The 27,304-nt window shown below is 43.4% G+C and overlaps 1 protein-coding gene across 1 annotated transcript in view; it reads left to right on the plus strand.

Moving 5' to 3' along the window:
• Nucleotides 1–27,304, plus strand: part of TMTC2 (transmembrane O-mannosyltransferase targeting cadherins 2) — a 342,425-nt gene that overhangs the window by 217,853 nt on the left and 97,268 nt on the right. Inside the window, exons 6-8 of the mRNA XM_029078947.2 lie at nt 2,938–3,122; nt 6,367–6,445; nt 21,500–21,621. Coding sequence (XP_028934780.1) covers nt 2,938–3,122; nt 6,367–6,445; nt 21,500–21,621 — 386 coding nt within the window. The remainder of the gene's footprint in view (nt 1–2,937; nt 3,123–6,366; nt 6,446–21,499; nt 21,622–27,304) is intronic.

The following is a 27,304-nucleotide window of genomic DNA, read 5'->3' on the forward strand; positions in this document are numbered from 1 at the left end:
CAGTAAGGCTTTGAAAGCGGGGAGGAAGATGGTGTTCTTCCCGAGAAGCAGCGTGGCTCAGTGGAAAGAGCCCGGGCTTGGGAGTCAGAGGTCATGGGTTTGAACCCTGACTCTGCCACTTGTCAGCTGTGTGACCGTGGGCAAGTCACTTCACTTCTCTGTGCCTCAGTTACCTCGTCTGTAAAATGGGGATGAAGACTGTGAACCTCACGTGGGACAACCGGATTACCCTGTATCTACCCCAGCGCTTAGAACAGTCCTCTGCACATAGTAAGTGCTTAACAAATACCAACATTATCATTATTATGTTCTTCTTCACAGGCTTTTGTAAGACAATCGTGCCGATTTGACTGCCTCTTAGAGGAGATGCTGCCCTGCATGAGACCAGAACCTGCTTATCCTCAGTAGTCCCTTTAAAAAAAATCTTTCTCCTCAGCCCCAGTAGCCTCACTGAGGAAGTTAATAATCAGCACATATAAGGGCAAAGCTCTGGTGCTAGGAACTCTGTAATAATAATGATAATAGTAATGGTAATTGTTAAGCACTTACTACATGCCAAGCTCTGTTCTAAGCTCTGGAGTAGGTACAAGGTAATTGTATTGTCCCACGTGGGACTCACAGGCTTAATCCCCATTTTACAGATGAGGTAACTGAGGCACAGAGAAGTTAAGTGGCTTTCCCAAGGTCCCACAGCAGACGAGTGGCGGGGCCGGGATTAGAACCCACATCCTCTGGCTCCCAAGCCCGTGCTCTTTCCGCTAAGCCGTGCTGCCACTTCAACTCCAGGAGAAATATTGTTGATTCCGTGATTGGAAGATGGCATTAAGCTGGTAGTGAATAGAAGGGGTAAAATTGTGTTTTGGGTTTAAGAGGAAGCAGTGTTGCCTAGCAGATAGAGCTCGGGCCCGGGAATCGGAAGGACCTGCGTTCTAATTCCGGCTCTGCCACTTGTCTGCCGTGGGACCTACAGCAAATCACATCACTTCTCTTTGCCTCAGTTCCCTCATCTGTAAAATGGGAATTAAGAATGGGAGCCCCATGTGGGACAGGGATGGTGTCCGGCCTGATGATCGTGCATCTACCTCAGCCCTAGAACTGTGCCTGGCTGTTATTCGTTCGTTCATTCAGTCGTATTTATTGAGCGCTTACTATGTGCAGAGCACCGGACTAAGCGCTTGGAATGTACAAATCGGTAACAGCCAGAGACGGTCCCTGCCCTGCGACGGGCCTACGGTCTAATCGGGGGAGACGGACGGACGAGAACAATAGCAGTCAATAGAATCGAGGGGAAGAACATCTCATTAAAACGATAGCAAATAAATCGAATCAAGGCGACGTACATTTCATTAACATTTCGTTAACTGTTATTAGCCGTTCACTTGCCTGTCTCAGGCACATGTGTGTTTCTTCATTCCGTATGCTTGTCATGTTCCTGCCCTAGGGGGTGTCAACTGTAACTGAGGGAGGGGAGCATCCCACCCCCTCTTCTCCTCCCCCCACCCAGCAACCAAAAGCCTCTATTGCTTCTTGAAGAGCAAGCCACAGGCCAAGCGTGGAGAGGGGAGAGAAGAGGTACCAGAAGGAAAAGTGACTCTTTGATATCAGGGAGTCCTCCTAATCCCTTAACTCCTGTTTCCTCCTTTCCTTCCCCTTCTTCCCCCCCCCCCCCCCCCGCCTTCTTCCCCTTCTTGCCCACAGCTCCCTTGTATCTCTGCTGCCACCGCGGTGCTGTAATGTCATCTAGGTACAGTGCTTGGCACATAGTAAGAGCTTAACAAATACTATAATTATTATTATCTAGGCTGACATGACAGGGGAATCCATTAGACAGCCCACCCCAGGGCCCCCACTTCTTTCTTAACACTTCCCCGCCCAGGAGAATGATGGTTTTGCTGGCGATCCTTTCTACACTGTCTGCATCGAATAATAATGTTGGTATTTGTTAAGCGCTTACTATGTGCCGAGCACTGTTCTAAGCGCTGGGGTAGACACGGGGGAAATAAGTGCATGCCGATATGATTAGGCACTTGGGATTTATAATTCCTAACGCTCTTTTTCTTGGAATCAATCGGCAGAGCCCTATACCCGGTCTTCTGCTATGGATCATTGTTTGAGTTTGGGTTTCACTAAGTGTTTAAAGTATTTCTTCTTCATAATCGACACTGACCCATTCTTAAGCATATAACAAATATGGCTTTTTTTTTTTTTGCCCGTTTATGCCCTTTGGGGCTCCTTATTAGGGTATGTTCCTAATTACCTTGCTGGTGAAGCTTTCATTTTGAACCTTTGAAGATGACCTTGGGCAAGTCACTTCGCTTCTCTGGGCCTCAGTTACCTCATCTGTAAGATAATAATGCTGGTATTTGTTATGCTCTTACTATGTGCAGAGCACTGTTCTAAGGGCTGGGGTAAATACAGGGTAATTAGGTTGTCCCACTTGGGGCTCACAGCCTTAATCCCCATTTTACAGATGAGGTAACTGAGGCACAGAGAAGTTAAATGACTTGCCCACAGTCACACAGCTGACAAGTGGCAGAGCTGGGATTCGAACCCATGACCTCCGACTCCCAAGCCCGGGCTCTTTCCACTGAGCCACGCTGCCGGGAGGGAGACTACGAGCCCCTCGAGGGACAGGGACTGTGGCCAACCTGATTTGCTTGTATCCACTCCAGCGCTTAATACAGTGCTCTGCACACCGTAAGCACTCAATAAATACGAGTGAATGAAAGTAAGTACTTAACGAATACCATAATTATTATTTTTATTAGGTAAGGTGTGTCTCCTGTGCCAGAATAGTTCTGAATACCTAATGTACGGTTTTCAGCCACAGAACCAGTCATATCTTTTATCTTATAAAATCCCAGAAACAGGTTATAGCTGGGGAACAGGGAGATGGTGTTTTACTCAAATATAAAATTATTTCTGTGTTTCCCTCAGCTGCATATTTAAATACCGGCATTATCCTAATGAACCAAGGGAAGACTGAGGAAGCTCGTCGGACATTCTTGAAATGCTCAGATATCCCCGATGAAAACCTGAAGGATCCTCATGCTCACAAGAGCTCCGTAACCAGCTGCCTTTATAATTTAGGAAAGCTTTATCACGAGCAAGGACGTTATGAGGTGAGGCTCTAACTTACCTACTTCTACACTTTCTGATACTTAATGCAGCACCCAAAGTTCCGGCCACATTGTGCAAATGGAAAGGCTGCCCCTGGTTGTCATGTATTTTTGTGTTTGTCTGACACTGTTCTCTTTTTCTTCCTTGCCTTTCTTTTTTTTTTTTTTGGAAGGGGGCAAGGGACTCTGTCAAAATTGTATCGAGAACTTGAGATTGTAGAACTAGACCTAATTGATAGTATGCAACAATTTGGTTCACAAAAAGCATAATGTTTTAAAAGCCGTGAGAAGTTTGCCTTCCTTCTAGAGTATTATTAACTCTTTCAACGGAATGTAGGAAAGCAGCTACATTTCAAACTGAGAGATGAGTCGATTCTTTTTCACTTGTTCATTTTAATGTGACACTAAAAATAATTTATTTACATAGCTAAAAGCCTATCTGCCTAGTGACCATTCAAGATATTTTAGAATACCCTGGAATGTATTCTATATTTTATATTTTTCTAAATTGGACATCCTTCCTCACAGGAATCATGTTTTATGGTACATTTATAAGTGTTTTTCTGATCTGTTTTTAAATTTCACTCAACCATTTTAAAATTAAGCACAAGCAGGTCTGTTTTGTAATTCTTCCGAGTACAGTTTCCTTTATCTGTTTCCAGGAAAATGTGAACAATTGATGTGTGTTTAAGGAGGGAAATATAGAAAAAAACAAATTTGCAAAAAATAAGAATGTGGAAACATTTCAGGATACTGACAGATCGTTATTTCAGCATTTCTCTTTTAAATATGCAGTTTACTATTGTGTGTGTATTAAGACTGGGTCATTGGCTGGTATCAGATTGAAACAACAGTGCACGAAGCCTCCTATACTAAAGAGTGATGCTTCGATTCATCATTTTGAACATGAACTAGCAATGATCGTTTTGACTTCGAATTTTGAAAAAAAACATTTCTAAATCTCTCGGTGAAATCTCAGTTTCAGTTTAAATAGATACAGCATAATAGCACACACTATCACAAACCTTCACAATTTTAATGACTCTCTTTGACCTGCCCATTCGTATAGTGTATAAAATTAACACTAGCTGTAGTTAGGCAGGCAATCTGATCCATCCCAGAAGTGTGGGAGCCTGTCTTTATTCAGGCGTCGTATTTAATCATACTTATTGAGTGCTTACTCTGTTTATAGCACTGTATTAAATGCTTGGGAGAGTACAACACTATAACAGACACATTCCCTCCCCTCAGCGAGTCACTAGCCTTTCCACAGTGAGTGTGGTCAGACTTTTCAAAAGCTCAACACATACCAGAACTGATTGTGTGCTCCTTCCCCTCCTCCCCCAACCCCTCTCCTCAGACTCATTTGCTTGCACTGGAAGATTTCTGCTTGTATTGCCATGAGGTTCAACACTAACTGCTTACTGAGTTGAATAAAGGGGAATATCTCTAGATGACTAACTTTTCCTTTTCATGTGTAGGTACCTTTCCTGCACTTCCTTCGTTTAATTGCTACCTAGCAACTGTCAGACATCAACCTTCCCTTAGGCCGCTTTCTTTTAATAATAATAATGTTGGTATTTGTTAAGCGCTTACTATGTGCCGAGCACCGTTCTAAGCGCTGGGGGAGATACAGGGTAACCAGGCTGTCCCACGTGAGGCTCACAGTGAATCCCCATTTTACAGATGAGGGAACTGAGGCACAGAGAAGTGAAGTGACTTGCCCACAGTCACACAGCTGACAATTCATTCAATCATTCATATTCATTAAGTACTTACTGTGTTCAGAGCACTGTAGTAAACACTTGGGAGAGGACAATATAACCATACCCGGACACATTCCCTGCCCAGAACGAGCTTTCGGTCCAGCTTGATGGTCTTAATGCTTGATGCTCTTCCGTCACCGTGCCGGCAGTTTCCTTCCCAGCTGTACTCTAAAGAGGAATTAATCTCCAAAGCCACTCTTAAAACCAGTGCTTCCGACCTGTAACGCCTACCCGGTCCCCTCTTTCCTTTGAAAAATGCTTGATCCCATCCTCCTCTGTTCCCTTATCGATTGCTCCATTCATCGGACTTCTGTCTCTATACAGTTCCTTCAGCTTGCTTAAGTCTTTCTTAGATGGGAAAAAGACAATCTGAAATCACTCCACATTATCCAGCTCCATCACCCTACTCCTATTCCTGTCCAAACTCTAAAAGTAGTCTGTGTGTACCCACAGTCAGACTGTAATAGGCTAATCCTCCTCATACCCTTAGCTAACTTGACACTGTTGACCATCCCTCTCCTAGAAATTCTCCTCATCCTTGGCTTAACTATCCTCCTGGTTTCCTTCCCATCTCTCTTGTCTCACCTCAGCTTCTCTGTCAGGCTGTCTGTCTTTGGACCAACCATTAACCGGGGGGATCTAACGAGGTTTTGTTTCATTCTTTCACTCTACACTTATTTTCTCTGAGTCCATCCATTCACACAGTTTCTGCTTCCACTTCTTTGCAAATGCCTCCCGAGTAAACAGCATCAACCCCGATTAGACCGTAAGCCCGTCAAACGGCAGGGACCGCCTCTATCTGTTGCCGACTTGTTCATTCCAAGCGCTTAGTACAGTGCTCTGCACATAGTAAGCGCTCAATAAATACTATTGAATGCCCTCATACCCACTCAGCAATCCTATATCATCTCCTACCACCAGCACATTACCCTAAGGGTGACCTTTTAGCACCGTTTTTTCAAGTTGTTCAAAACTGATCCTCTGTGCCTCAGAGTATCCGTCCTTTCAATTGCATTAAACGTTAACATTAGAATACACGTTAAATTGTTGGCAAATGTGTTACTTCTTTCAAGAATCCTATCATCCAAGGAAGATCACTTGGCCCATTAGAATGCCACTTTTTGTCACAAAGTCAGAAGAAGCCAGGGCGTCCTAGTAATTAATCCCCAACCAGTTTGATAACCTTTATGAACGGAAAATATTAGCAGCGATATGGCGGACATTATGCTTCTGCAAAGCCTAAAATTCTTTGCTCCTCCGGAGTTGAGTGAATCCTTTCACTAATGAAGTCGGTGAAAACTACGTTCAAAGGACAGCCCCACTACCTGCCCCTTGGAGGGATTTTAGAAATAGCGGTGTAGGTATTTCTGTCGCTATGAGAATATTGTAATATCTGTTTGGAGAATTCATAATATATTTGCCCAGAAGAAGGCTATTTACAACCGCTACTTAGCAATGATTTATCTGTTCTTATGTATTAGGAGGCACTTGGGGTATATAAGGAGGCAATTCAGAAAATGCCAAGGCAGTTTGCACCACAGAGCTTGTACAACATGATGGGTGAGTACCGTATTAAGATTTCTAGTTGACATTTAAGATCCTAGTGAGTAATTCAAATGCAAATGCTTTGCTAACTGGAGTTCAAATGCATTTTCTAATTAAGTCCCTTGAACCAACCTCTCTCATGAATGGAGTTTAGCAGACAGACTGTTCTTTATATGCAAATGTAGCTGAACAGGCCAAGGCAGACCTGTTAGTTCCTCTGACACCAGGCACATACACAAATATTGTCACCTTCTGTCTTACATGTTTGCAGTTCGCGGCACCTGGCACTGTTTTGATTTTTGCCACTTAGTCTATCGATCTTCTCAAAGCTTCTGTTTAATAAGAGCTGATCTTTTTTTCAGTGGTAACCACCCCCCAGGCTGATCCGTCTGCTAGTTTTCTCCCAACGTTCAGCTGTTAGGCTGTTTTTTCTCTAAATCGCGAGGGTGCTTCATCTGCCCTCCTTGCTTTAGCAACCCCAATTTCAGCTAATCATTCAAAAGGTCTTAACCGTTCATTCACCTGTGCTACCTAGAGGACGTATACACCCTGCCAAGGTTAGTAGTTGTACCTCGTTCCCTATTTGTTTGTGATTCTGACTTGCCTCTTGAGGTTGGCTATGACCTGTAAGAGCTACTGATGGAACTGCTCAACTTGATGACATTCGTGATGGGTCCAATTCTCATAACTATATGCAAATTGGAACAGCGTTGCGCCTTTCTAGACCTTCGTTTTGTGCCAGAGCTTTAGGCCCCATTGCCGACACGCTCTGTCTGACGGTTCCCTAAAAGATATGCACGCTGTCCTGATTCGATGGGGACAAGCTGTTGTTCTGCATTGCTTGCTTTTTCTGCCGGTGGTGGTTGACTCTCTTGAGTCATTTTCATCAAGCTAGTCTTGATGGATTTGGCTAGCTCTGCGTAGAATCCTAATAAACAGTTGGTCCACAGTAAACGTTGTTCGTGATGGAGATGATGTTATGATATTGGGGATGTTGCTTAATACAAGACTACTGAAAAAAAAAATGTGGAGAAGTGCCCGTTCGCTGATTGTGTTGAAGTGTGAAAAGGCAGGGGATTTGGTTCTACAATACTATTGGAACGTTTCTTAGAGAGAGAAAATTGTAGGAATATTTATTTTGTCAAACAGCAGCCCTGAAGAGGTAGGGCAATTTTTGTTTATGGGGCCGATGTAGGGTCATCAGTCAGTCACTTTGGTCTCTGAGCAGATCTGGAAAGCCCAACAATAACTGTTGCTATTTTACAAATCCAATACATAAAAGCCGTTACTGTGGAGTGGGAAAATCTCCAGGACTTCTCTTCATTCCTGCCTCCGTGAGTTATCCTGCAGCAGGAAATCTGGTTTCTCTTAGTGCTGCAATATCAACTCTGTATCTATCCATTTCTTGTACACTGCGTGCTATTTTTCCTAGACGGTGAGTGTTTTTATTGACATGAGCATCTTATTATTCCTTACATTCCGGGATCTTGAGAATCAATTCGAAAATGGATTGGCTATAAATAAATTCCACATACTAGCCATCCTTCTTGTTAACATTTCTGAGTGCCGTCATTTGTATGGGGTTCTTGCCGTTCCCCACACCTGGAACACCCTCCGTCTTCGACCTTGTCACGCTTACCTTTTTCAGAGCTTTCCTAAAAGGTCCTCCTCCATAAGGCGCTCCCAAATGAAAACACTTGCAACATCCCAATCAGACCCTTTCCTTAGTCACAAAAGAACCTATGATGATGATGATGATGATGATGATGTTGATGTTTGTTAGACTGTCTCCCCCCTCTAGACTGTAAGCTCTTTGTGGGCAGGGAATGTGCCTGTTTACTGTTACATTATACTCTCCCAAGAGGAGAAGCAGCATGCCATATTGGATAGAACACCGGCTTGGAAATCAGAAGGTTATGAGTTCTAATCCCACCTTTTCCACTTGTCCGCTGTGTGACCTCGTATAAGTCACTTAACTACTCTGCCCCTCAGTTATCTCATCTGTAAAAAGGGGATCAATAATAATAAGGTTGGTATTTGTTAAGCGCTTACTATGTGCCGAGCACCGTTCTAAGCGCTGGGGTAGATACACGGTAATCAGGTTATCCCACATGAGGCTCACGGTCTTAATCCCCATTTTACAGATGAGGTAACTGAGGCCCAGAGAAGTAAAGTGACTTGCCCACAGTCACACAGCTGACAGGCGGCGGAGCTGGGATTCGAACCCATGACCTCTGACTCCCAAGCCCCCGGGCTCTTTCCACTGAGCCATGCTGCTTCCTCCACCTTAGCTTGGATCAGGTTGGCAGCAGTTTGGATGGAGAGAAAAAAGGAAATTTTAGAGATGATGGAAGGGTAGAATTACCATACTGAATTTGGTGGCATGTTGCATATGTGGGTTGAATGAAAAAGGTGAGTCGAGGATAATGACAAGATTTTGTATCCCAAGTCATTTTGGGACGAAAACTATGAATTGGAAAAAAATAAACTCTATGCAGTATATTACCCAAGCAGCATGGCGTAGTGGATAGAGTTGCCATTGTTCTCGTCTGCCCGTCTCCCCCGATTAGACCGTAAGCCCGTCAGAGGGCAGGGACCGTCTCTATCTGTTGCCGACTTGTCCATCCCAAGCGCTTAGTACAGTGCTCTGCACAGAGTAAGTGCTCAATAAATACTATTGAATGAATGAATGAATGAGTAGATAGGGCCTGTGAGTCAGAAGGACCTGGGTTCTATTTCTAGCCCCGCCACTTGTCTGCTGTGAACCTTGGGCAAGTCTAGACTGTGAGCCCATTGTTGGGTAGGGATTGTCTCTATCTGTTGCTGTATTTCCAAGCGCTTAGTACAATGCTGTGCACGCAGTAAGCACTCAATAACTACGATTGAATGAATAAAGTCGCTTCATTTCTCTGTGCCTCAGTTACTTTTTCAGTACAATGGGGATTGAGACTGTGAGCCCCACATGGGGCAGGGACTGTGTCCAACTTGATTTGCTTGTATCCATCCCAGCACTTAGTACAGTGCCTAGCACATAGTAAGTGCTTAAATACCACAACAAATATCACAATACCAGACATAAAAAAGATATCTCCTCTCTTATTTTTTGTGTTATATATTGAAAAAAATATATATTTTGTATATATATTGAAATATATTTATTTCTGTATATATATATATATATATTTTCTTACAATTATACTTGAAAGCTTTGCCACTATTTTGGAGGTAAAATGCCAAGTTGATTCTGATGAAAACAAACAGAGAGAATGATGGATATTTGCCTCTGAATATCCTATCCCTTCATTTTCACTGACAATAACATTTAAAGTGAACCTATTCCCCTGGGGGTTGGCGGGGGGCATCCTGCAAAAGTCTTAAGAGTGTAGAATGTTCTGTACGTCAGTTTTAGAGAAAATGTTGCCACACTTCCTTCTCTAGAGTTCACTGCTGCCTGGCTTTCGGTGTTGGGTCAGATCCCCTAAAATATCATACTATTTCTCCACTGCTGACAGATTTAACAGAGCATGCAAACCACCTTTGACTCGCTGAAGTAGCTGAACCTTAAAAACTGCTTCTCTCTCTTCACCTCCCTCTCTGGGAAGGTAGCTTTTAAAGCACCGGGGTTTCTCTAGATCCTAGTGGAAGAATCCGAAGCAGGATGACAGACTGCGTATTGGATTTATAAGGCTTACTATAAAAGCCACGGTCAAATCACGGTTAAAGTATATTCTGTGAACTTCGGAGACATTTGGCACGAGAGCAGATGGAGTCTCCGATGTGAACATGAACAGAACGAACTGCCTCTTCACTCTAAGCCTACGTATGTTCTCACCTTATGGAAGTTTTATAAAAATGATAATTATGGTATTTGTTAAGCATATATTATGTGCTAAACACTGTTCTAAGTGCTGGGGTAGTTCCAAGGTAATGAGGCTTTCCCACGTGGGGCAAACAGTCCTAATTCCCATTTTACAGATAACTGAGGCACGGAGAAGTGAAGTGACTTGCCCAGGGTCACACAGCAGACAAGTGGCGGAGTCAGAATTAGAATCCGCATCCTTTATGTCATATGGGTGTGATGGCAGGAGACGGAAGATGAAAGGGACCCAGAATAAAAGCGAAAACACTTGCAAATCCCCAAACTGCACAGGGTATTAGAGAAGGAATGAGATGATGCATCTGAAGATCATATGCCTGCTAATTCTGTTGTATTATATCCTCCCTGGTGTTTAGCACAGTGCTTTGCAAATAGTAAGTGGTCCACCCTCCCTCTTCAAATCCGCCAATCACTCTTCCCCCCCCTTCAAAACCCTACTGAAAGCACACCTCCTTCAAAAGGCCTGCCCAGACCTTTTCCTCAGCTCCCCCTCCCTTCTGTGTTATTCCGACTCGCTCCCTTTGCTCTCCCCCAAGTCCTGGCCCTTGTGTATATATGTATATATCTATAATTCTATTTATTTATATTGATACCTGTTTTCTTGTTTTGATGTCTGTCTCCCTCCCGCCCCACCCATACTGTAAACCCGTTGTGGGCAGGGATTATCTCTATTTCTGAATTGTACTTTCCAAGCACTTAGTACAGTGTTCTGCACTCAGCAAGTGTTCAAAAAAATACGATCGCATGAACGAACGAATGAATAAAATACTATCGACTGCTGAATTGATCCTTCTGAAGGGGTGGCAATTTGGGGACTGAGTTTATTTGTATCTGAGACAGATTTCATACTCTACTCTTCCCCACAGAGGTTGTGTATTTATTTATTGCGGTGTCTTAGAATCGTGATTATTACTTCTGTTTTCTGTGACTTCCCTGTTCTTCCTACACTGTTGGTGATATCTTTAAAATGGGACTTTCTGATGCAGTATGAACCTTTCATCTCCATCTTTAATTAGCATGAACACTCCAAAAGTGCTAAACTTTTGTAGCATCTGTCTTTCCTTTGTTCGATGTGACCTGTGATTTCTTTGATTAGCTTTTTGGCCTGGCCAAGCAATGAGTCGGTGGCCAAAGTGCCAATTTGCCCATCTGACTTGTTTAACACTCAGCACCTGCACTTCTAAAGTAGAAGGTGTCTTTCATCTCTAAGATCAAACTGTTCACTTGGTGTTTTATTCTGCTGTCAGGGTGAAAGAAAAGGCACGGAGACTGATGTCAGATTTCCAAGTTCATGGGTATGGAATGACAAAATGTAGATTTTGATTTTTAACGTGTTCTTTCATTTGCCAGCTGTGCGGAACCACAGTAAGAAAACCGTATGGGTTTGGGGCTGCGTTTCGGGAGGAATATTTACTTATTTTTCCTTGGGGAAAAAAATAACACAAACATTTGAATTGCCACCATGAAACATGAAGTTGTATGAGTAACGGACTTGGTTAATTTTTTTTCCTATGCACTTCGTCCTTGATATAAACTTAAAACTATGTACTACGGTTACCGATTAATTTGCTTGGCGTCACTAGCAGAAACTACAAAGGCCAGAGTCCATTTCAGCTGCGTTAAATTGGTAATGTGTTTCGTTTAAAGCTTCTTTTAAAGTCCAGGGTCAGAGATATAAAATCCCTATGGGATTTTGAATACTTTAATGTCAATATTAGTTGCCTAAACATCATACTTGGTTATAGCTGAATCTTGCTTTCCTGGAAATATGATATCATACAGTTGATTGTATTACATTGCTTTTAAAACTCCGCAAGCCCACCTGCCACAGTAATTCATTCTTCGGCCAGTTTTGTGATTAACAAAATATTGGAAGTTTCTCAGTGATTTCCATTGCAAGGGCAAGAGGGATGTACTCATATTAACGATGCTGTCTTGATACCTTTGCAACACCAGGATTATTTTCTGTTTCTAGGTAGTCATTAAATGGAATGGTAGTTTATGACTGACAGCATAAGCGTTCTTTTAACTCAGATGCAATGAATACACGTGAGAATTAATCCCCTTTAACATTTGAGGAGGCCCAGTAATGTAGGAAGTGCTCCAGCATAGGCATAATCACTGTAGATGCATTCTTTGTTCAGAATGCGTAGTCAATCACAAAGAGGACCATGTAGGAAATAACAATAGGGAAGAGAGATTACACTTTTGGAGTCACTAGGGAGATCCAACATCTTAAAAAATGCAAGAGACATGTCTTCTCTCTTTTTAAAGCATGTGCTAGTTCAGATGGGTGACTTTTGTGTGTTGCTCATGGCAGCATAAAAATCCCTGTATTTATGAAGTATTTTCATGGTATTTGTTAAGAAATTACTATGTGCCAGGCACTTCCTAAGCACTGTACAAGCTAATCAAGTTGGACACAGTCCATGTCCCACATGGAGCTTACAGTCTTAATCCCCATTTTATAGGTGAGGTAACCGAAGCCCAGAGAAGTGAAGTGACTTGCCCGAGGTCACACGGCAGATAAGTGGTGGAGGCAGGATTAGAACCCAGGACCTCTGGGCTCTCAGGCCCATGCAGCTTCTCAAGTATTGTGAAACTCATATGTTTAGTGGAAGTAGGAAGGAACTGGTGATTTCTTTTTTTGCTGTATTTATTTGCAAGAAAATTATCTTTGAAAGCAAATGGAATCATAGATGAGGAAGTCCTCCCTTTCTGAGATAGCTTTCTATATTATGGCATTTCCTGTACCATATTCCTATTTCTGGTATCTGTTGCAAATTGTTACAAAATGCCATTACGATTGCATGCCATCTTTGTGTGGACTGGAATGCTGGGAAACTTGCATTCTCCGTAAAATATCGCACTCTTACAAAGGTGCAGTATCAATTAGCATCATCACAAAGGAAACTAGCTTGAGCAAATGGCCACCAAAATGCACGGTAATCATTGCAAGTGAATGAAGCCGCATAGCCTAGTGGATAGAGCCCGGGCCCGGCTCTATCAGAAGATCATGGGTTCCAATCCTGGCTCCACCATTTGTCTGCTTTGTGACCTTGAGCTAGTCACTTCACTTCTCTGGGCTTTAATTACCTCACCTATAAAATGGGGGTTGAGACTGTGAGCCGCACATGGAAATAGGGACTGTGTCCAACCTGATTTCCTTGTATCCACCCCAGCACTTATTACAGTGGCAGGAACATAGTAAGTGCTCAACACATGCCACTATTATTATTATCATTATTATTATCCTGGCATATGCCTGAATCCATGACTGGAACAGTTATGTAAATGCAGATTGAGGTTATGGCCAAGGCTGTTTGCCTTCATCTTGGAAGAACTTGAATTGGCAAAACAGAGAGTGGAGATATGATATGCAACTGAGAGTTAGCCGAGCATTAACCGGTTTTGATCAGAGGCAGAAAATTCAACCAGCAGACTAGAGTGAGATAAAAATGGTGGCATTTGTTAAGAGCTTAGTATGTGCAGAGCACTGTTCTAAGCGCTGGGGTAGATACAGGATCATCAGGTTGTCCCACGTGGGGCTCACAGTCTTCATCCCTATTTTACAGATGAGGTAACCGAGGCCCAGAGAAGTGAAGTGACTTGCCCATAGTCACACAGCTGACGAGTGGCAGAGCCGGGATTCGAACCCATGACCTCTGACTCCCAAGCCCGGGCTCTTTCCACTGAGCTACGCGCTGTACCATCTCTTCATCAGAAGGCAAATTTGACTTTATAAAGGGCCTCTTAAAAACTCTTTCCTACTTCCATTTTTCTACCTAATCCTCCCCTTGTAACAGGTGTCCCAGTTTTCCATTTGTGATGTCTTCAAGCTCCCTTTACATCCTCATGTAAAATGAGAATAATCCGAAGCACATGTGTCCAAGACAACTGTTGCACAACAGTTGAACAACTCTCCCGCATTCAATTCAGTTCACTGGGTCTATTCATCGAGCGTTTACGGTGTGTGCAGAGCACTGTACTGAGCACTTGGAAAATTACAGTATAACATTCATTCAATCAATAGTATTTATCGAGCGCCTACTATGCGCAGAGCACTGTACTAAGCGCTTGGAATGTACAAATCGGCAACGGATAGAGACAATCCCTGCCCATTGACGGGCTTACAGTCAATCAGACACATTTCCTGCCCACTATGAGCATACAGTCTAGAGTGTAACTACTTTCTGAGTAGCTATGCTCAAAGAATCAATAATACAATAAATAATACAATAAATGCTGCTTTACTTAATAGTGCCAACATCCAAGGAGCATCATGGCACCGTGGAAAAAGCATAGGCTGTGAATCAGGGTGCCTTGGGCTTTTGACATCCTCCTACCTACAAAATATGTTTTCTTCTCTGCTGGCATCACATTTTTAACGCACACCTGAAAATTGGGAGGAGGAAAAAATATCTTTCCATGTTGGTGCCTTGCCTTTCTTTGTGGGATGCCTTTCTTCCGTTGTGTACTTACATAATTAGGGTACTTGATAAGCACTTTCTTTGTGCCAAGCACTGTTTTAAGCGCTGGGATAGATACGTGTGTATCAGGTTGGATGCGGACCCTCACCCACATGGAGGTCAGACTTTTAATCCTCATTTTACAGATGTGGTAACTGAGGCCCAGAGAAGTAAAGTGACTTGCCCAAGGTCACACAGCAGACAAGAGGCAGATCCGGGATTAGAACCCATGACCCTGTGACTGTAAACTTGACATAAATCAGAGTCATGTAAAGATCATTCTTTGAACCTAAGAATAAAATGTTTGTGATGAATTTACTTTATATGCTACAGTGTCAGGAAAAATGTAAAAGTCGATTAGTTAATTGTTTGCATCTTTTAAAACTAGATTTTCTTGCAAATAGGTAAAACATATTCTAACTCTCCAATGTTTCTTCATTTCTTTATTTTATTTGAAGGTGAGCAAATCAAAGCTCAAGACAAATTGAATTGAAAGTGCCAGCCTTTTCATCATAAAATTTTACAAAAAAGAGAAGCAGGGAGACATATAATATGACTAATTGCATACGTGAAAATCATTTTGTGAGAGGTCCACAAAGCCTGTCATTTGGAAGGCCCTGGAAATTCTACGAACTGATTTATTTTACTCATCTCACTACTCGAGACACTTCTGAAACTCTGAGACAGATTATATAGATTTCTTAGTCGATATGATATATAGAACCCAATTTAACTATGGCTTTATCAATTATCTTACCTGCAACAAGATACATTATGAAATGTGAGTTTAGTGTTTTACAGTCCTTTCATATTTGGTATCTCAGAGTGCTTTACTAATTAATGAATTGAAAACTGGTAGTGACTGAAGCGAATGGATCGGTGATTAAGCATTTAGCAAATGTTCTCATCTGTCAATGTAGTTTACAGATGAATCGAATAGTGATGCATCTCTCATACTGAAAAAATTGGCGCAGTGAGCTAAAATGATTTTTGATGTGACAAATTCAGCTATTTATGTTTTGTCGGCATCAGAGTATTGACTAAAGTACCAGAAAAAGTACCGTGAAGATGTTCTTTAATCGTTCCCGGTTCTTTTTCTAACCAATTCAATAGGCAAATTGTCCTTCATTCATGCATTCAATCACTCGTATTTATTGAGCGCTTACTATGTGCAGAGCACTGTACTAAGTGCTTGGAATGTACAATTTGGCAACAGATACAGACAAACCCTGCCCAGCAATGGGCTCACAGTCTAAACGGGGGAGACAGACAACAAAACAAAACAAGTAGCCTGGCATCGATATCAACAAGATAAATACAATCATAGATATATGCACATGATTAACAAAATAGAGCAATAAATAATATATACAAATATGTGCAAGTGCTGTGGGGAGGGGAAGGGGGGAAGAGCAGAGGGAGGGAGGAGGGGCAATGGGGAGGGGAGGAGGGGCAGAGGGAAAGGGAGGGCTCAGCCTGGGAAGGCTTCCTGGAGGAGGTGAGCTCTCCTTAGGGCTTTGAAGAGGGAAAGAGAGTAAGTTTGGCGGACGTGAGGAGGGAGGGCATTCCAGGTCAGCGGCAGGACATGGGCCGGGGTCGACGGCGAGATCGGCACGAACGAGGGACCGTGAGGAGGTTAGCGGCTGAGGAACGGAGTGTACGGGGTGGGCTGTAGAAGGAGAGAAGGGAGGTGAGGTAGGAGGGGGCAAGGGGATGGAGAGCTTTGAAGCCAAGAGTGAGGAGTTCTTGTTTCATGCGAAGGCAACCACTGGAGGTTTTTGAGGTCACTAGAGGTGACCTTCACTAGAGGTGGATCACAAATTTAATAAAATTGAAAGCCTGAGACCTTCTGTGTGGGATTTTGAAAACTGATTTAAATCCTCCCGGAAAATTCTAAAACCACTAAACATACCCTTAAATTCTAATATTAGCACCAAAATGAGCCGTCTCTGTCACCGTTTAGAATCCAGAATCTGTTTCTCTTGGCAGAATTCAGGTGTGATTGTCCATGAATTGCTTCATTAAGATTAAAGTCCTTAGGTGCTTAGGGAAGTCTTCATGGCACATAAATCCTACCAAATACCAACTGAGTGGGAAGGAGGTAGCGTTAAGATATCATCCATTGTGCCCTCAGGAAGATGACTGTTTGTTTTACTGAGAAGCCCTCGAAACGTGATAATCCAATGTGGAAAACAGCCATCTGTCTCTGAAACACATATATTCAAAATGCACCATCCCCTTCCAGAGGAAGCTTTTTCTCTTTGTTCTTTCTGTTTAAATTGAAAGGAACTTTGAAATTCCACCATGTAGCTTGACCTAGAGGCACTTCCATAACATTTTCATAATTTAAAAGGCTAGTTACTCAGCCAAACTCTGACTTAAGGGTTGAAAGAAATGTACATTTCCAGTATTAATAGTCAGTTATGTATCATAGGTCCCCATTACTAAATCACTAGTATCATCAGCAGCATTGCCAGAGAAGCAGGGTGGCCTAATGGAGAGAGCATGGGCCTCGGAGTCAGAGGGACCTAGGGGTTCTAATTCTGAATTTGCCACTTGTCTGCCTTGTGACCTTGGGCAACTAACTTCTCTTCTCTCTACCTCAGTTCCCTCATCTGTAAAATGGGCATTAAGACTGTGAGCCCCATGTGGGAGACTGTATCCAGCCCTATTTGCTTGTATCCACCCCAGTGCTTAGTATACAGTGCTTGGCACATAGTAAGCTCTGAAAAAATACCCCAGTGATTATTAATAATACCTATAATAATAGCAATGATAATAATAATTCCAGGCACAAGGCCCAGATTCTTGCTGTAGCTATTTAACTATGTCATTGATATTAGATTATAAATCCCTTGAGGACAGGGCCAAATCTTTATTTTTTTTCAGGCATTTGTTAAGTACTTCCTATGTGCAAGGTGCTGCAGTAAACACTTGGGTAGATACAAGCTTGGACACCTTCCACATCCCACGTGAAACTCACAGTCTTATCTTCATTTTACGGTGAGGTAACTGAGGCCAAGAGAAGTTAAGAATAATAATAATAATAATGTTGGTATTTGTTAAGCACTTACTATAGAGCGCTGTTCTAAGCGCCGGGGTAGACATGGGAATCAGATTGTCCCACGTGGGCCTCACAGTCTTAATCCCCATTTTACAGATGAGGTCACTGAGGCACAGAGAAGTTAAGTGACTTGCCCACAGTCACACAGCTGACAAGTGGCAGATCCGGGATTCGAACCCATGACCTCTGACTCCAAAACCCGTGCTCTTTCCACTGAGCCACGCTGTTTCTCCAATAATTGTGGTATTTGTTAAGCGCTTACTGTGTGCCGAGCTCTGTTCTAAGCACTCGAGTGGATACAAGGTAATCAGGTTGTCCCACGTGGGTTCACAGCTTTAATTCCCATTTTACAGATGAGGCCCAGAGTCACAAATGGCGTAGCCAGGATTAGAACCCAGGTCTCCTGACTCCCAGACCTTCCTCTAGATCTTCTCAATCCTTCACTCAATCAGTTGTATTTCTTGAGCACTAACCGTTTGCGGAGCCTGTACTAATTGCTTGGGAAAGTACATTTCAACACTGTTGGTAAAGCGGTCCCTGCTCACAGGAGGTTCATAGTCTACAGGGGGAAATGGACATTAAAATTAATTATAAATAGGGGAAATCGAGTACAAGACTGTTATACGAATGCTGTGGGACTGGGGCGAGAATCAAAGGGTTTAAGAGGTACAGTAGCCAAGTGTGAACTCAGCACAGAGGGATGGGGGCATAGGGGAAATGAGAGCTTAGTCAGGGACGGCCTCTTGGGGGAAGTGTGATTTTAAGAGGGTTTTGAAGATGGAGAAAGTTGTAGATTGCCGGCTATGAATTGGGAAGGATAGTTTCAGGACCGAGGGAGGATGTGGGCAAGGGGTGAGTAGTGGGATAGATAAACTTGAGGTACAGAGAGAAGGTTGGCATTAGAGGAGCAGAGCATGCAGGTTAGGTTGTAGTGGGAGATCAGTGAGGTAAGGTAAGAGGGAGAGAGCTGATTGACCATTGCCTTAAAGCAGGAATTAGGGTGTTTCCGTTTGATACAGAGGTGGGTGGGCAACATTTGGAGGTTTCTGAAGAGTGAGGAAGTATGGAGTGAGTGGTTTTTCAGAAAAACGACCTGGGCAGCAGAGCTGAGTAAGGACTGGAGTGGGGAGATGCAGGAGGCAGGGAGATCAGCGAGGCGATTGATGCACTAGTCAGAGTGGGATAGGCTAAATGCTTGGATTGCAAGGTAGCGCTTTGGAGAAGGAAGGATGTATTCTAGAAATCTTGTGAATGTAGAACTAACAGGATTCTATGACATCGAATGTGCAGGATGAATGAGAGATGGGTCAAGGATAATGCCAAAGGTATGGGCTTGTGAGACAGGGAGGATGGTGGTGCTATAGTTAGTGATTGAAAAGTCAAGGGATGGATAGGATTTGGGTGGAAAGATGACTTCTGTTTTGGACATTTTGAGTTTGAGGGGTCAGTATTCTCTCCAGTACCAGCACATGATGGACACTCAATAAATGACACTGATTTTCATGATGACAGGCATTTCTGGAACAAAAATAAAATGATTCAGAAATTGCGGCTGAATTCTTTGGTTCAGAGGTGGAAAGATGAGACTGTTGAAGTCTGGTTTCATGAGACCATACGGGTCATTAGGGAGTTGATGGTGTCACAGGGCCTAGACATGAAGTTGGGATTCAGTTGCTGTTCAGTTCCTGCTGCCTATAATCACGCCAAAAAGAACAAATCATCATTCTTCTCTTTATTACCTACCCTATTTCTCCCTCTCAAAGTGTGTTACGCATAACCTGCCATAGCAGTAATGCTGCCAGTGCAAACATTAGTATTATTATGGTGTTCGTTACGTGCTTACTTTGCGTCAGGCACTCTTTAGCCCTGTGACAGATACAAGATAATCAGGTCACACCCAGATCCGATCCCACATGGGACTCACAGTCCGAGTAGCCTGAGTTAGGGGGGAATATAACAGCACCTTGAGACATATTTTACACCTTTTTAACCTGGAGTGCCAGGAGAAGGAATGAAGTGCCGGGAATTCCACCAAGATCAATGTTCCCTTAGTATGAAGAAGTTTCATTTTCTATATACCAACCTAGTAGGAGTGCAGAATCATAAAAGAGATATTTTGGTGGTTGGTCGTGTCATAGAGAAAATTGTTTTCTTCTATGTTTTTTATTTTACGTATTCTTTTTTCCTCTACATTCTTTCTCTTTCACTGTATTCTCTTTCCTTTTTCTTTATTCCCCTTTCTGTTTTTTCCACTTTTATCCATTCTTCTTGTTCTCCCTGGCCTTTTCCCCCTCTCTTCCCTTTCTCCTCTGCATTTCTCCTTTTATTATGAATGAATCACTGGTCAATTTCTCATAATATGAAATAATGAAAACATCACTCCTCCTTTCTCCCCTTTCTCTAGTCTAGTCTCCTTTGCTTTTTCTTGTTTTATTTTTCATCCTCTCTTATAAAACCTTCTCCCTGCTTTGATTTTGGAAAGATTAAGATTTGAATTCCTCAGGAGAGGATTTATAGTCATAACCAATTCTGCCTTGTTCATAATAGTGGAGATAATTGAAATCCTCAGATAATCTTAAAACCCCATTTTAGCCATTTGTTTCATCCTTTAATCCAGGAATCCTTTTACCAGGTTGCTACCCAATAAAAAAAAAAAAAAAAGGAAATTCACAAGCCTAAAATTAGTCTCCTTTTTATTTCCTCAGACCACTGTAACCACACAAAAAGGGTGGTAGGGGGAGTTACCCTATTTATTTTGTTAATGAGGTGTACATCCCCTTGATTCTATTTATCTTGATGTTGTCTTGTTTTTGTTTTGTTCTGTTTTGATTTGCCATCTGTCTCCCCCGTTTAGAGTGTGAGCCCGTCATTGGGCAGGGATTGTCTCTATCTGTTGCCGAATTGTACATTACAAGCGCTTAGTACAGGGCTCTGCACATAGTAAGCACTCAATAAAAACTGTTGAATGAATGAATGAGTTGAGGGGTGAGGTGGCAGAAAAGTTAAAGCAAACTCCTTGGATGGTGTTTTTACGAGATGTTCTTCCCCTCGACTCTATTTATTGCCATCGTTCTCGTCCGTCCGTCTCCCCCGATTAGACCGTAAGCCCGTCAAACGGCAGGGACTGTCTCTATCTGTTGCTGACTTGTTCATTCCAAGCGCTTAGTACAGTGCTCTTCAAATAGTAAGCGCTCAATAAATACTATTGAATGAACGAATGAATAGACGCAGTATGGTCTCGTTGAAAGATCATGAGTTCAAACGTCAGGTCTGCCTTGGGCCTACTCTGTGACCTTGGGCAAGTCCATTAACTTCTCTGAGCCCCAGTTTCCTCATTTGTAAAAAGGAGATTAAATACGTCTTCTCCCTCCCCTCTAGACTGTAAGCTCCATGTGGACCAGGGCCTGTATCTTGGCAGTTGATCCTGACTCTACCCCAGCGCGTTGTACAATGCTTGGCACGTAGCGCTTGGCAGATGTCACAATGGTTATCGTTGTATTGTGCTCTCGCAAGAGCTGAGTGTGGTGCTGTGCACACCGCAAGTTCTCAATAGAGACCGTTGGTTGATTCCTCTTCAACCCCCGAATTATTGATTGTATTTAACTTTGCAGTGATGACCACTGTGAATGCCCTCTCACTGGTCTGACTTCTCTTTGTAGGTGAAGCCTACATGCGTCTTAACAAGCTGCCCGAAGCAGAACATTGGTATGTCGAATCTCTGCGATCAAAGACTGACCATATTCCAGCACATCTGACGTATGGGAAGCTTCTAGCTCTGACAGTGAGTAACCGGCATTATTTCTACTAGGCATTAGGCCATTAGGCATTAGAGCCTGAGAATGGGAAAATAAAGCAGTACCTTGGGACATCTTTATCCTTGAAGAAGCTTAACAGAAGTGCGATAAACTGAGAGTTCTAATTAGTGCTTAATTAGGTGGTGATTGAACCATAATAGCAGCATTTACATAAAGATTGTGTTCTAAAGGCAGACATTAAACTGGCTTATTTAAATTCTCCAGGGTGGGCTCGTTCATCATGAAGGAGTCAAGATTAGGGTCTTAAATTACCTTTTGTTGGCATCTCAAATCAGCGTTCAGACATTAGAATTGGGTGACCTTTAAGTTGTGACACAACTAAAGAATTATTCAGTGAGAATTATTGCTCTGATTTTTTTTTTTCTTTAGAAAAACAGAATCCAAGATTAAAAGAACTTTTAAAAAGTTTCAAAACCGGGGTTTGAAATTCAGACATGCATCAGTATTTATCTGATGCTCCTCTAGACTGTAAGCTCGTTGTGGGCAGGGAATGCGTCTGCATATTGTTATAGTGTAGTCTCCCAAGCATTTAGTACAGTGTTCTGCACACAGTAAGCACTCAGTAAATACTATCGAAAGGGTGAACGAATGAAGCGTACCCTACTGAACCCCATAGTGGTTTACAGAGGGAGTAGGAGTTTTGTAGAATATGACCTACCTTAAACCAATCAAATCTTGCCAACCACAGCTGTTCATAATGTTGGTATTTATTAAGCGCTTACCATGTGCAGAGCACTGTTTTAAGCGCTGGGGTCGATACAGGGTAATCAGGTTGTCCCACGTGAGGCTCACAGTTAATCCCCATTTTACAGATGAGGTAACTGAGGCCCAGAGAAGCGAAGTGACTCGTCCACAGTCACACAGCTGACAAGAGGCAGAGCCGGGATTCGAACCCATGACCTCTGACTCCCAAGCCCGAGTTCTTTCCACTGAGCCATGCTGCTTCTGTCAGAGTTCCTTTTCCCTGGGGTATTGGCATAGGGCCCACCCGAAGATGACCAACCTAATTAACTTGTATCTACCCAGCACTTAGAACAGTTACTGACACACACAGTAAACACTTTTTTATGGTATTTTTTAAGCATTTACTGCATGTCAGGCACTGTACTAAGCGCTGGGGTGGATGCAAGGTAACCAAGTGGGACACCATCCGTGCCCTGCACGGGGCTCACGGTGCACGGTGCTCCCCATTTGACGCTTGAAGTAACGTAGGCACTGAGAAGTGAAGTAATTTGCGCAAGGTCACGCAGCAAAGTGGCAGATTAAGACCCGGATCCTCTGACTCCTAGACTTGTGCCCTTGTGCCTACCCCAGTGCTTAGTACAGGGCTTGGCACACAGGGAGTTCTTAACAAATATCCCAATTCTTCTTCTCGGTATTATTACTGATGGTGTTCAGAGCACTATAGAATTAGTAGGCATGATGTCTTCCCTCATAGAGGTTAAAACCTAGCCGGGAAGACAGACATTAAACTAAATTACAGACAGGAAGAGATAATAGAGCACTCTCGTCTTGTCTTATGCCGTCGAGTTGTTTCCGACCCATAGCAGCACCACGGATGCATCTCTCCAGAACGCCTCACTGGCCATCTGCAATCAGTCTGGAAGCGGATCCATAGAGTTTTCTCGGTAAAAATTACGGAAGTGGTTTACCACTGCCGCCTTCCCCGCAGTAAACTCGAATCTGCCCTTGACTCTCTCCCGTGCCGCCGCTGCCCAGCATGGGTGAGTGTTTTGATTCTTAGCAGGTTGCCTTCCACTCGCTAGCCACCGCCCAAGCTAGAAAGGGAAAGGCCTCTGTTTGACTCTCCCTCCCGTAGCCGAGACTAGTAGAGTCCTGGAAACTCTGGAGAAGTGAAGTCGGTGGGGAGGCCGAGGCACTAGTCAGATTGGGATGTGACAGATTCGCAGAACAGTGTGGTGGTTGTTTGGACAGACGGGGGTGGATTCTAAAAATCCATTGATCAGTCATATTTATTGAGCACTTACTGTTTGCAGAGCACCGACTAAGCGCTTGACGTTGCGGAGGATAAATAATCGGATTTGCCGACAAAACGTGTAAGATGTCATAAGTAACTGCAATGGGTGTTGTTCTCGATCTCATCTATCTTGCCGCTGACCCATTGCCGCCATCCTCCCACTGACGTAGAACTCGCTCCCAGTATTTATCCAACAGACCACCGCTTGACCTCAAAAGCCTTAGTTAATAATCGTAATGTTGGTATCTGTTAAGCGCCTACTATGTGCAGAGCACTGTTCTAAGCGCTGGGGGAGATACAGGGTCATCGGGTTGTCCCACGCGAGGCTATCTTCATCCCCATTTTACAGATGAGGTAACTGAGGCACAGAGAAGTGACTTGCCCACAGTCACACAGCTGACGAGTGGCGGAGCCGGGATTAGAACCCTTGACTTCTGACTCCCAAGCCCGGGCTCTTTCCACTGAGCCACGCTGCTTCTCTAGTTAAATCACAGCTTTCCCAAGGTCCTTCCCCGACTAAGCCCTCTTTGCCTCTTCAGCACCACCTTAGCCTATATATGGTTGAGCTCTCAATCACAGCCATGGGGAGAATCTGAAAAGTGCCCAACAATCCTCGGGTAATCTTCCACCACTGGAAATGAGGCCCTGTGAAGAATAGCTAACAAGCAGTGTGAGACGACGCGTGGCCTAGTGGAAAGAAAATAGGCCTGGGAGTCAGAGGACCTGTATTCTAATCCCTGCTCTGCCACTCGTTTGCAGTGTGACCCTGGGCAAGTCACCTAATTTCTTTGTGCCTCACTTGCCGCATCTGTAAAAATGGTGATTGACTATGTGCCCCATGTGGGACGTGGACTGTGTCCAACCTGATTATCTCATATCTACCCCAGCACTTATTACAGTGCCTGGTGCATAGTGAGCGCTTAACAAATACCATTAAAAAAAAAAAACCCAGCTTATGTTCGCTGTAAAATTTAACAGTTACCACTGCAGTTAGGATCCTTAAGAATGAACGGCAAAGGTCGCATCAAAGATGCCGTACCTGCTGAGAACTACGGTACAGAGATGTACAGCACAAGCCCTGCCTCCTCATGTGACTGATGTATTGAGAAAATGCAACCAGATTTCAGTTTCCTTCTTCAGTTCCCTTCTTCAAGAGGAAAGCAAAGAATGTTGACAAAGGGCTCATTTCTTTCCATTGTTGGGAAAATCTCAAACTTGTTCTTAAAGAGTTTAACCCTCCCTATGAGCCCTATGTGGGAAAGGGACTGGTTTCAATCTGATGATCTTGTATCTACTCCAGTGCTTGACACAGAATAATCACTTAACAAATAACACCATTATTATGCACAACAAAAATCCTAGTGTGGTTTTGGACCACAGGAGATCCTAATCAGGAATGATCTTTGTTGTGTATCATGAGCAAACGATATACAAGTAACAACTTAAAAACCTAGATCTGTTTTTCTGAAAAGTTTATCAAATCTCTGTGCTTATATATGCTGATAAGGTCCCTACTTCCGATTTGAATGGAAAATGTCTGGTCTTTTTTCCACATCCAACAGAGTAGACTAGGGTGTCGTAATAATAATGTTGGTATTTGTTAAGCGCTTACTATGTGCCGAGCACTGTTCTAAGCGCTGGGGTAGACATAGGGGAATCAGGTTGTCCCACGTGGGGCTCACAGTCTTAATCCCCATTTTACAGATGAGGGAACTGAGGCCCAGAGAAGTGAAGTGACTCGCCCACAGTCACACAGCCGCCAAGTGGCAGAGCTGGGATTCGAACTCATGAGCCCTGACTCCAAAGTCCGTGCTCTTTCCACTGAGCCACGCTGCTTCTCTATATAATCCCAATCCCCATGGAAATTCTCTCAACGCAGCAGTCTAAAGCAGTGTCAAAAATTTAGAATCAGTCATGCAGGATCCTTCTGCCAGATGAAAAATATTCACAGGTAAGAGTTTGATTATGAAGCTTTTTCAGAATCAGCAAACACTTTGAATTGACATCCTGAGAAAGACTGAGGATCCAACTATTACAGTGCCTGGCACATAGTGAGCACTTAACAAATAGCATTGAAAAAAAAAACCCAGCTTGTATACGCTGTAAAATTTAACAGTTACCACTGCAGTTAGGACCCTGAAGAATGAATGGCAAAGGTCACATCAAAGAACTCCAAAAGTCACACCAAATCTCCATCAGGATCACAAAGTTGAATGCGTGCACTGAATTCCAGTGAGCGATGCAAGGAATGACAAAGATTAGAGAAGCAGCGTGGCTCAGTGGAAAGAGCACGGGCTTTGGAGTCAGAGGTCATGAGTTTGAATCCCGGCTCTGCCACTTGGCAGCTGTGTGACTGTGGGCGAGTCACTTCACTTCTCTGGGCCTCAGTTCCCTCATCTGTAAAATGGGGATTAAGACTGTGAGCCCCACGTGGGACAACCTGATTCCCCTGTGTCTACCCCAGCGCTTAGAACAGTGCTCGGCACATAGTAAGCGCTTAACAAATACCAGCATTATTATTATTATTAAAGATTCGCTAAATGGTATCATGAAATATGGAAGATGGACTACGTAGTCTGCCTCCCAAACTACAGGTTCATGTGCTTGGCTCAGAGGAAAGAGCTCGGGCTTGGGAGTCAGAGACCATGGGTTCGAATCCCGGCTCTGCCACTTGTCAGCTGTGGGACTGTGGGCAAGTCACTTCACTTCTCTGTGCCTCAGTTACCTCATCTGCAAAATGGGCATTAACTGTGAGCCTCACATGAGACAACCTGATGACCCGGTATCTACCCCAGCGCTTAGAACAGTGCTCTGCACATAGTAAGCACTTAACAAATACCAACATTATTATTATTATCATTAATTACAGCATCTCTCGTTCTCTCCGGCTGTGAGTCCTGGGTTTACCAAAGACACTTCTTCAGCTTTTAGGACAGTTTTCCCAGTGGCCTTATGTGCCATCAAGTAGCCAAACGGGATCTTGACCAATTAAGTCCTCAACACAGTCGGTATACCAGCAACCAAACAGAGGTCATCTTTGCTTGGTGAACAAGGGAGAAAAATGGACAACTACACGATAATTAAAGCCAAAGAATTTAAAGATACAATGAAGGGAAAGCTCAAAGGAATTCAGGTGTTCATTTTAGCAAAAACTGGATTCATATACTCAGTTATTTCATAACATGTTTTTGCTCTCTGTTTGGGGCAGCATGCTAAGGAATTAAGGAAGAATAATTTTCTGATAGCACATGTCTGTCTGCATAGAATGTAGTGCCAGGTTAATAATAATGTTAGTGTTGGTATTTGTTAAGCGCTTACTATGTGCCGAGCACTGTTCTAAGCGCTGGGGTAGACGCAGGGTCATCCGGTTGTCCCACGTGGGGCTCACGGTCTTAATCCCCATTTTACAGATGAGGTAACTGAGGCCCCGAGAAGTTAAGTGACTTGCCCAAAGTCACACAGCTGACAAGTGGCTGAGCGGCGATTCGAACCCATGACCTCTGACTCCAAAGCCCGTGCTCTTTCCACTGAGCCACGCTGCTTCTCTGTTGGAAGCAAACCTGCACCCCCATGCACAGTGTATGTCAGGCTAAACTTGTGAATTACAAAACAAACACTCCCTAATGAGGGTGTCCCTGAGAAAGTTACCTCTGAATTATAGGAGAACTCCT

The sequence above is a fragment of the Ornithorhynchus anatinus genome, chromosome 14, assembly GCF_004115215.2.
Source record: "Ornithorhynchus anatinus isolate Pmale09 chromosome 14, mOrnAna1.pri.v4, whole genome shotgun sequence".
In the NCBI taxonomy this organism is placed as follows: Eukaryota; Metazoa; Chordata; class Mammalia; order Monotremata; family Ornithorhynchidae; genus Ornithorhynchus; species Ornithorhynchus anatinus.